Source organism: Chrysochloris asiatica, unplaced genomic scaffold, assembly GCF_000296735.1.
Source record: "Chrysochloris asiatica unplaced genomic scaffold, ChrAsi1.0 scaffold00035, whole genome shotgun sequence".
NCBI lineage: Eukaryota > Metazoa > Chordata > Mammalia > Afrosoricida > Chrysochloridae > Chrysochloris > Chrysochloris asiatica.
Window position 1 is genome coordinate 6009051 of NW_006408553.1, and position 11737 is coordinate 6020787.

Here is an 11737-nt window from a genome sequence, read left to right on the forward strand (position 1 = left end):
CAACAACATATGGGATGAAATTGACAACATGGAATTTAGAGAGGAACCTTAGGGGCAGTGTGTTTATATTAATGAGGGAGAAACAACCCAGGAAAGGAGGGTGAGAATGATTGCACAGCTCCATAAAGGCCATCAATGCCACTAACTTTTACATGTAGGCATTGTTGAATTGCTGTGTGTTTTTGCTGTATATATTCTAAACAACAATAAAACAAATAAAATTGAAAGGGACAATTTGTCTATGAGTTTGATGGCATTTAGCATAAAATAAATTTGACTGAAACAAAAGAAAAATGGAATCTTGCTTCTTAAGTTAGCTGTGAGAAAAGAAAAAACATAGGTCTTAGCATGGTGGCTGGCATATACTAAGTGCTTGGAGGTAGCTGTAATTCTCTTACATTATAATTTTCTTACATTTTCAACAAAGTTTTGACTTCCACTGCTTATTTCACCACAAGTTCTCAGGCTAGCTCTTTTGCTTAAAAATAGGCAGACCAAAGGCAGGCATTGTAGGGTTAATTTGGGTTACTCATCTGATTAACTATTTACTAAATCTTTTTGTGTTTCCTCTAAAATTAACATTTAATTTGAATATTTACTCTACTGCTGCTTTGTTTTTCCTGAGTGGGAAATGTCAAATGTGGAAGAAATGAAACACTACTGACGGGGGACATTAAACATGTAAGAGTTAATGTCAGCAGTTATTAAGAAAAAAAAAGGAAAAAAAGCACAAGCATATGGAACCTTAAATTATTGATGATGTTTTTGCTGCAGTGGATTATAAATAATGCATGTCTAAAGGATTATCTCCTTTACATTTCTTTAGGGACAACTAAAAATCCTTCTTGTTTTGAGTTTAAGGAGATCTGACAACTGGAGAAAGGCCAGCAAAATGTTCATTCATGCAGATTTTATGTCCCAAGCCCCATAAACTTTAAACAAGAGCATAACCTCTTTCTATAACCATATCAAATAGTCTCTCCTATTTGAGGAGCAGAATGAGTCATTGGATTTAATTTAGCAAATGGGAAGGGGATTAAAACAATTTAAATAAGTGTCATATTAACTAATACTACTTTTCTCCCCAGAAAATCTCCAAATTTGAGTTAGTATTTTGTGAATTATAAGTAAACAAGAAACCCAGCAGTTATTCTCTGAAACCTGCTGGTAGCGTAGTGGTTATGAATTGGGCTATGAACCTTAAGTTCAGCAGTTCGAAATTACCAGCTATTCCACAGTAGAAAGATGAGGCTTTCTGCTCCCATAAAGATTTACAGCCTTGGAAACCCTGTACAGGGTCGCTATGGGTTGGAATCGACTCGACAGCACTTAACAACAACAACATTTCTTTAATACGTATTTTTCTAAAAAAGTATAACAGAGTGATTGGGGGTGGATAATATGTAAATCTGAAACCAATTATTGTCACTCTCTACCCAGGTTTGGTTTTCCATGGTATTGTGAATCTCCAGAAATTATATGCAAAAAAAATTTGGATGATTGGATCAATAGTTTTCATCAGATTTATGGCCTAGACAAAAACTAAGATCTGCTGTTTCTTCCTACTTCCTTTCAGAAATTGGCTAAGAAGAGACAGGGGTGGGATGGGGATAAAATGCACTTAATTAAGTATTGTTGAGTTGGTTGCAACTTATAGTGACCCTATGTAACAGAGTAGAGCTGCCCCATAGGATTTTCTGGATTGTAATCTTTATGGGAGCAGATATTCTGGAATTTTTCTGTTATGTCAGGAACATTTTTAACCGTTGTACTATCAGAGTTAGATAGGCAAAGGAGAGAAGGGAGAAATTAGAGCTCTTCTGTTGTTAATTAACCTCTCCCTGCTCAGAGCTATGGCTGAAAGTAGAGAATACCAGAAAGACGTTTACTTGTCCTTTATTGACTTTGTAAAGGCATTTGACTGTATGAATCATAACAAACTATGGATAACATTGTGAAAAATGAAAAGTGATAACATTATGAAAAAGAACCCTTAATTTTGCTCATGAAGAACCTGAATAGATTAAAAGGCAGTCTTTGAACAGAACAAGGGAATACTAAATGGTTTAACATCAGGAAATGTGTGTGCCAGGTTTGTATCCTTTCATTATACTTATTCCATCTGTATGCTAAGCAAATAATCCAAGTACTTGGAAGATATGATACAATTTTGCTTACTAAAAACCAAGAGGACTTGAAATGCTTGCTGATAAAGATCAAAGACCACAGTCTTTGGTACGAGTTGTACCTCAATTTGAAGAAAATAAAACCCCTCACAACTGGAACAATAAATAGCATCATCATAAATGGAGGAAAAACTGAAGTTGTCAAACACTTCATTTTGCTTGAATTTACTATCAGCACTCATGAAAGCAGTAGTGAAGAAATCAAACAACATTAGGCAAATCATGCTGCAAAACACCTCTTTAAAGTATTCAAGAGCAAAGATATCAGTTTGAGGACTACTAAGGTATGCCTGACCCAAGCCATGGTATTTTCAATTGCTTTGTATTTATGTGAAAGTTGGACAGTGAATAAGGAATATCGTAGAAGAATCAATGCATTTGAGTTATAGTGTTGACGAAAAATATTGTAAGTACCATGGATTGCCAGAAGAACAAACAAATCTGTGTTGGAAGAAGGACAGTCAGAATGTTCCTTAAAAATCAGGATGGTTAGCCTTTATATCTCATATTTTGGACACGTTGCCAGGAAGGACCAGTCCCTGGAGAAGGACGTCATTTTTGATAAAGTGGGGGATGAATGAAAAAGAGAAAGACCCTCAACGAGACGGGGTGACACAGTGAATAGTACAAACATAGTAACAATTGTGAGGAGGGAACAGAAGCAGTCAGTGTTTCATTCTGTTGTTCATAGGGTCACTGTGAGTTGGACCTGACTTGACAGTACCTAACAACAACAGAGGCCCAGAGCTACATAGATCTCCTCTTACATATACCTCCTCTGTTTCCCTTCATGGTTCCACGTCACTAAGAGTCAAAGGCACACAACAATAACAAAACCATAGGCACAACTCTAAGCTATTGAACAATAACAAATTACTAGAATGTGAATTATTCAAAGAATAGCACTCCCCATCCTTTCCACATCACTCTCTCATTTCTCATCTGGGTTCAATAATTCATTGCAATGGCCACACAGAACTCATACACCATATTCACAGCTATAGAGTTTATTAGAGAAGTTAACAGGCTGAATTTCAGGGCCAGAAATGTTCAGGGTATAGTTCTTCCAGTCAAGACAGTCTCTCCTCCGCCATGCTCATAGGCAATACTCTCTCTCATCCTCAACCCATTGGCCTGGCCACTGCTCTGCTCTGGAAATGTTACAAAGCTGCTTTTTTAAGGGCTGCTGATAAATGTTCACAGGGCACATCACTCCACCGTTAAGTCTCAGCCTGAAGGCATTTGGCTCTAGATCTGTGGGTCAGAAAACCAAGCTTTCCCAATTAAATATGTGGAGGCATCCCACTCTATAAGTAAGCTTCCTGCCCCAAAGTCACTCAGCTTCACTGGCTCTGTGGGCTGGGAAACCCACCACTTTGGGTTTAGCTCTAGCTCTTGGTTCTGCCCCTGCCACTCCTCTGCAGATTCTTTGGTGTCAGAGCATTCTGTCCCTGGGTCAAGGAGGTTCAATGTACAGGGATCTCAAGGTCCAAAAAACATGCTCCACTCCTATTTCATGTTGGTAGTAAGACACACCCCACTCCTGCTCTGCTTCTGAGATGGCTCATTTTATACCCACCAGTATGGCAAAATGGAGCAATCACAATGATCCCTGTTAACAATCACTCACAGCTGAATCATATAATCTATCAGCATCTTCTCTCATTTTTTCTTACCTAGACCCATCAGGAAAAAGTTGTTTGGTGGGACTTTACAAACACCATAGCTAGAAGAACATGAAACAGCATCTGATAGCATCAGGAAAAGATAAAATTTCTTTAACATTTTTATTTAGAATTTTAATGAAAATTTGCTCATTTAAAAAAAACCGTATTTTATTGAAGTTTTGAGAAAGTTTACATAGTGAATTGGGTTTCCATTGAACAATTTCTACACATATTGTTCAATGGCATAGGTTACATTTTTCACTGAATCAACCTTTTCATCATGTTTGTTCTGGTTTTCCTCTTTATTATTCTTGCTTCTCTGCCTGCCCTCCCATCCCCACTTCAACCTTCTCATCTTTGCTTTAGGATAAATGTTGGCCATTTTGTCTCAAATAGATTCTTTTCCCCACTTAATATACAGGGAGTAAAGTACTTATGGGCAATGTTGTATATTGTATGAGCAAATCTGTTATTTAGTTGAATGCTGTCCTCCAAGAGTAATTTAACTTAAAAGTTCAAAAGTTATCTCAGTCTAGTAAGTCTGCCTTTTTTTTTTTTTTTAAGATTTTAAGTTTTGTTCTCCAGTTTTCTCCCACTCTAGCCAGGAGTGGTAGCCAGGCACCATGTAGTTCTTCTGGTCTCTAGATAGGTGAGGCATTTGGTAGGCCATTGGTTCTGTAGACTGGTTTCGTCTTTCTTTCAGCTCCAGACAAGTAGAGACCAATAGTTGCATCTTAGATGGTTACTCACAGCTTAAGACCCCAGTTGTTACTTACCAAACAAGGATGTAGAACACAAACCTTATAGACTATGTTGTGCCAATTGGTCAAGATGTCCTATGCCTTCAAACCCAATAAACCAATACCGTGAGGTATTTGGTTATGCTTGGGAGGTATCTGTGTCCCCTAGATTTTTTTTTTTTTATAGTATGAGACTATGTGCAGCACTCACATATATATAGATATTCCTAAAGATATATTGTTGTTATTGTTCGTTGCTATTGAGTCAATTCCAACTCATAGTAACCCTATATAGGATTTTCAAGGAGCAGCTGTCAGGTTTGAACCACTGACCATGTGGTTAGCAGTCCAGTACTTTCCTACAGCACCACACCAGAAAAAAAATGAACTGTAGGAACCACTGACCCAAATGAGGCATTTTAAGGATAAGCATCAATTCAATTTGGAAAGGGCTGATCTGTTTGAATTAAAGGGGATAAACAACAGAACCTTCCTATACACATATATACACACACATGTATATAACCACTCATATGTTTTTTGGTTGTTACTTTTATTGCTATGTTGTTGTTACTTTTATTGCTATGTTAAGTGCCATTGAGTCGCTTCCAAACACAAGGTTCAAACCTACCTTGCAGTCCAGCGCATTAACCCACAGTGCCACACCAGGACTCATTATTGCTATAGTATTTACCAATAATGTTCCTTATTCATGCATATTTCTTACTGTCATCCTTTAATTTGGTAAAGCTGTGCTCACTTTGGTGACGTTTCCTTTTTTTTTTTCCAGTTGTACTTTAGGTGAAAGTTTATAAAGCAGATTAGTTTTCCATTTAACATTTAAACATACTTTGTTTCATGAGATTAGTTGCAATCCTCTCAATGTAATAACACTCTTCCTACTTCCTCCCTGGGTTTCTTGTTTCCATTGATCCTTTCCTGCCCTTTCCTGTCTGTTGAGCTTTGTTTTTAGTCAAATGCTGCCCTTTTGGTCTCCTATGGTTGACTGTACTGAGGAGTATATTCTTCGCTGGTCTTATTATTCACTTTGTAGGTCTATTTATTCTTTGGCTGAAAGTTGATCCCCAGGGATGAGCTCAGTTCCAGGTTTGAAGGGTGTTTAAAGGTCATAGTCTAGGGGTTTCCATCAGTCTTAAAAACTAGGAAATCATTAACCCCTTTGGGGTTAAGAGGCAGTATTTAACTTGTTAGGTATTCCAGTATTGTCCAGATCTTTTTATTTTATATTACCCTAGGTTCTCTCCAAGGAGCTCTGGTAGCATAGTGGTTACAAGTTGGGCTGCTAGTCTCAAGGTCAGCAGTTTGAAACTACCAGCCATTCCATAGGAGAAAGATGAGGCTTTCTGCTCCCATAAAGATTTACAGCCTCCGAAACCCTATACAGGGTCACTATGAGTCAGAACCGACTCCACGACACATAACCACCACCACCACCAGGTTCTCTTCAAACACCATAAAGTACATCAGCACAGGACAAAAGCTCATCTGCTCAGGAGAGAAGTTGAGTGCATCTTTAATATCTAAAATGTTTGGTCTATAGCCATGGAGGGCTAGAATGGAGAGTGAAGTGTCCAGCTGATATGAAGTGAGGGGAGATGCACAAGAACACCCATACTTGCAGATAGTACCCATTTGACGTAGCCTCGATGGCTTGGTGATCAGAACTTGAAGAGAGGAAGAAAAATAAATTTGATAAAGGAAACAAGTATAAATTGCTACAATTTGATGAACTTGACCTATACTTATGGATGTAGTAGGTCAAAATATCAACTGAGAGGGAAGGAGTCTTCACATCAAGGATCAAAACTCTTCCCCCTGTACACAGGGTTGATAGACATGGGCAACTAAGGCATTGACTATCTAAAATGGGGGGCTATAAAGGCACGAAGTGGCTGGCTTACAAGTTTTCAAGAGGGAGTTTAGTTTCATAGTTTGCAGGGAAAGGTAGAAGAATCCCCACTGAATAGTTTGCATCCTGTCTAGACAGGTCTGGTGAAAGGAGATGGGGATAAGATTCTTATGATTCAATAGTGAATAATGTTTACCATGACTAATTGCAATAGTTGTCATTGTAAAAATAGTTTTAAAACTTAAAAAATTTTTTTTAAAACTTTTAAAAAGTCTACTACCGAACCACCACTGCCTCCTGCCTCCTGGTCTAAGTTTGATGCTAAGTAAATGTTAGTTCTTCTTTCATTCCCTCAAAAGATATGAAGGGGACAGAATTTTGAGGGAAGTTGTTTGTTTGAACTCTGTACATTTTCAAATTGTACAGAATGTACTTTAGAATGTTTGGGTGATCAAAGAAAACTACAAAACACTACTACAGGAAACCCAAAAGACTTACAAAATGGAAGAATATGCCATGCTCGTGGATAGGAAGACTTAACATTGTGAAAATGTCAACAATATCCCAAAGCTATCTATAAATATAATACAATCCTAACCCAGGTTCCACCAACATTCTTTAAAGAGATGGAAGCACTAATCACCAACTTCAGATGGAAAAGAAGGAGACCCCAGATAAACAAAGCATTATTAAAAAAGAAGAACAAAATAGGGGACCTCTTATTTCCCAATCTCAAAATCTACTATGTTTTAGTTGTTATGTGCCGTGGAGTCGGTTCTGACTCATAGCTCCCTGTACAGGGTTTCTGAGGCTGTAAATCTTTACAGGAGCAGAAAGCCTCAACTTTCTCCCATGGAACAGCTGGTAGTTTTGAACTGCTGACCCTGAGGTTAGAAACCCGATTCATAACCACTATGCTACCAGAGCTCCTTAAAACCTACTATACAGCCACAGTAATCAAGACACATAGATCAATGAAACAGACTTGAGAACCAAGAAGTAAATCCACCCAACTATGCTCAGTTGATATTTGACAAAGGCCAAAACATATTAAAGAGATGGTCTCTTCAACAAATGTTGCTGGTAAAACTGGAGCTCCATTTGCAGCAGAATGAAGCAAGACCCATATCTCACACCATATGCAAAATGAATTTAACATGGATTAAAGACCTAAATGTAAAAGCTAGAATTATAAAGATCATCTATGGAAAAATAGGGACAAACTTAGATGTTCTGATTCATGACACAAATACACTATTAGATATAAAATTTTTGAATGGAGAGCTGCTGAGAACATCATCTTTGGGTCTAACTCTTTTAAACTAGCAACAAGATGTGATCAGATGACCTACTCAATCAGAATCTTATTGACACTAAATTTAAAGAAGAGGAAAATTACAAAAAAAGCAACTGATGAAAAGGATATTTGAACAAACATAAACATACCCAGGTGGTACCCTTGTTCAGCACCCATCCCTGTCATTCTCCTACATCTCAGTCTCCTGTCCTGGATAGTGATCACTGACACTCAGGAAGAAAAAACATTGGACACTCTGGAGTAAACAAAAAACAACTTAATTCTGTTCTCGATACACTGTGCCAACTAAGATAGAAAAATGAACTCTTATTTTAGCAAGTTTTTTTTTTTTTTTTTCAAACAAGGATTTTCTGGCTAAGGCTTCATTAATAAAGGATTTACACTATTTGGGACTTAGAGTGGTGCTGTAGGTTAATGCATTGGACTTCAAAGTTGCTTTGAACCACTAGGTCGGCGGTTCAAGCTCACCAGCTACTCCTGGGAAACCCTATACATGGTTGCTATGGGTCAGAATCGACGTAATGGCACATGACAACAATAGCAACTATGCCTCATCTAAGGAGCCCTGCTAGTGCTGTGCTCTCAGTGTTGGACTGCTAACCGCAGGTCAATGATTCAAACCCACTAGCCACTCCACAGAAGAAAGATGAGACTGTCTGATCCCATAAGATTCATAGTCTTGGAAATCTCATACAAGGTCTTTATGAGTTGGAATTGACTCAGTGGCAGTGGATTTGGTTTTGATAATGCCTCACCTAACCCGCCAGCTGTTCTGTGAGAGAAAGATGAAGCTAGGTTGTCTGTTGCTGTAAAGATTGACAGTCTCAGGAACACTTTATAGGGTCACTGTGACTGGGAACCGACTCGATGGCAGTGAATGGAGGAAACTCTGGTGGTATATATAATAGCTAAGCGCTCAGTTGCTAACTGAAAGGTCAGTGGTTTAAAGCCACTAAGTGGCTCCACAGAAGAAAAGACCTGGCTATCTGCTCCTATAAAGTTGCAGTCTAGGAAACACTATGGGGTGTTGTACTCTGTTATATAGTATTGTTATGAGTCCACAATCAATTCAACACACACAGCAACAGCAACAACATATGTCTTACCTACAGTTGATGCTCAGTAAATGTGTGCATTCTTTTAAGGGTTATGATGGAGACTGTGTTACAGAACTATCTATGAAGACATGGTAATGATTTCCCCTCCTCCCTCAGTCCTGCCTGCCTCTCATTCTCTTGCTGCTTTGCTTTACTGTTCTTGCACGAAAAGAAATCTACGGTGACAGGAGATGTGATGACTCATCTGACATCAGATTGAGTCCCTTTCCACTTGTCCTTTATGGCTGCCTCAGTCTCGCTATTGGAACAGCAATGTTTGTTTTGTGACTGTTTTTATTTCAGAAGACACCGATGAATTGCAGTAAGATTCTGATAATTTAAGGTCCACATGATGCGTGTAACTGTCTGATAGCTCTTTGTTTTCCACACTCCTTTGCCTAGTAAAATAAATCAAAGTGGGTTTCAATCATGCTGACTAGCAAGGGGGAAGGAGCCCTTCACTTTGGTGTGTGTCTCTGGTTTTACCTATTCATATGTTTCTTTAAAGGTAGGTTTTATTTCTATTTTATCTCATATTCCCGTTTTAGTTATGTAGCTTTACTCTTTTAATTGTGCTTGAATGAAAAGATATGAAATATTTTATAGATAAATATGCAAACTCTCTGCATAGAAACCACCACTATTACAATTGCTAATGAATCTGTCTGATTTTTATTAGTTAGGTTTAAACTGTAAGAAGAGGATTTTTTTTTTTTAGGTGAAGGACAGTAAAACATGTTGTAAACCATGTGTTATTTTCTTTTCCTAGGTAAAAATGGTAATCTTAAGAATGATGTAGTTTTTTGTTTATCTCTCATATGTATGTATTCAACTTATTTATTTCTAGTTGTATTTAATTTTTATTTTCGAAACAGTGATTTATTTGTTAGTTGATACTATTACTCAATCTACAAATCCCTCGATTTTGAAGATAGTTATCTTTGTTTTAGGAAACACAGATTATTGTGCTGAAGTGTACCCTAAGAGAAAGATCATTCATTTTCAAAGTAATGACTTTAGAAAATTGATCTGTTGAATAAAACGACATTTCCATGTGCTGTTTAAGTTTGTAGGGGACTTGGTCTTTAAGGCACATGGGGAATTTTTCTAAAATGTCTCAGCGTGATGCATTGTCAAGTGGCTCTTTTTGTTTAGCAAACAGTTATCCTTTTTTTTTTTCAATTTTGCTTAATAAGTCTTTCAAAATTTTTTCTGTTAAGGTGCTCATCTCTTTGGGAAATTTGTGGAATACGATTTCGCGTGTCAAATTTGAATCCTACAAAGGAAGATGTAGAGGGGGTATTAATGAAAATTAACTATTTCACAAAGTAAATAACTTACTTTTGTAGTGTTTCTAAAAAAATATAAAGAGATATGCATTGAAATATTATCTAGAATATAAAGATGGAAAATGCTATTAAGAACACATTTTGAATTTTTAAAAAGTATTTTCAGTAAATTTGCTTTAAATCCCTTACAGCCTCATTAATTATCAAATTAATTAAATTTCAAAGTTGATTTTAAAAAGGAGAATGTCTTGTTAAGACCTTAAATAAATTATTAGCTATTTTGGTTTGTTTTGAGAAGTTTCCTCAGCTAAAAACCTTGCTGGCTTTAGAAACAGATGTCAGTCAAATCAGTATTTTAAACAGAAAAGAACAAGACTTTTCCATAAATGTTGGAAGATTACTAGTCTGATCAGTTCAATTACAGATTACATTTAGGAACTTTAGCAAAAATACAAATCTTTTGTCTATCCCTTTATGTTTGTGGTTCATTAGGCTTTTTCTTAAAAAAAATTATTGCTAATTGAGTGAAAGTTGACAGAGCAGATCATCAATTTTACATTCAACAAATCATATATTTCATTTCCTTTCAATGATTGTAATCCTCTCAATATAACATCATTTATCCTACTTCCTCCCTGTGATTCCTGTTGTTATTCTACCTTCTTTCCCAACCCTAATGAATATTGTCCTAGGTAAATACTGTGCTTTCATTCTTGACTGGTTGACCATTCCCTGGTGTGCATACCTCACTAGTGTTGCTCCCCCCATCTGCCTGTCTACTACTTGACTGAACACTAAACCATGAGGATGAGTTCAGTTCCAGATCTGAAGGTTGACTGAGGGCCAGAGTCTAGGGTTCGTCCAACTTTTTCCTGACCAGTAAGCCTGATCTTTTTTATGTTTTTGAATTTTGTTCCACATATTCTCCCACTGGATCCATGACATTCTAATGTGATCCCTTCCAGACCAGTAGGTAGCTGAACACTATCTAGTTCTTTTGGTCTCAGGGTTGTGATCACTGATGTTCACATGTTCCATTGGTCTATTGGACTAATTGAATTCAAGCACCTTCAATTTCCATTACTCTTCTTTCCTTCCCCCAGGGAGAGATCAACAGTTACACCTTAGATGGCTGCTCATGTGTTTCAAGATCTCAGTCACTACTCACAAAAGCAGGATGTAGAAACATTGTGTTTATGGTCTATGTTATGTAAATTAACCATGGTGTCCCCAAAGACTACATTCCTAAACCCTCAGACCCAGAAACTCATTCCTTCAAGGTATTTTGTAATGTTTAAGAAGTTTTCATAATTTTGTTCCCCATGTGCTCTACCACACTGCCCTCAGTGGTTCATGCTTAGGCAGTACTTTCCTGACACCATTTACAGCCACTCTTCAGAAATCCTGTATGTACAAGATCAACTTAACAGGACTTAACAACCAATATATATATATAAAGGAGCTCTGGTAGCGTAGTGGTTACGAATCGGGCTGTAAACCACAAGGTCAGCAGTTCGAAACTACCAGCTGCTCCGCGGGAGAAAGATGAGGCTTTCTACTCCCGTAAAGA

General features: G+C 37.4%; 1 protein-coding gene across 2 annotated transcripts in view; it reads left to right on the plus strand.

The window, feature by feature from the left end:
* The first annotated feature begins 9307 nt into the window (after window positions 1-9307).
* The window catches only part of CHRNA6 (cholinergic receptor, nicotinic, alpha 6 (neuronal)), a 14882-nt gene continuing 12452 nt past the window's right edge, over window positions 9308-11737 (plus strand). For both annotated transcript variants that reach the window (XM_006859916.1, XM_006859917.1), the window contains exon 1: window positions 9308-9386. In XM_006859916.1, the coding sequence (XP_006859978.1) occupies window positions 9308-9386 (79 nt within the window). The remainder of the gene's footprint in view (window positions 9387-11737) is intronic.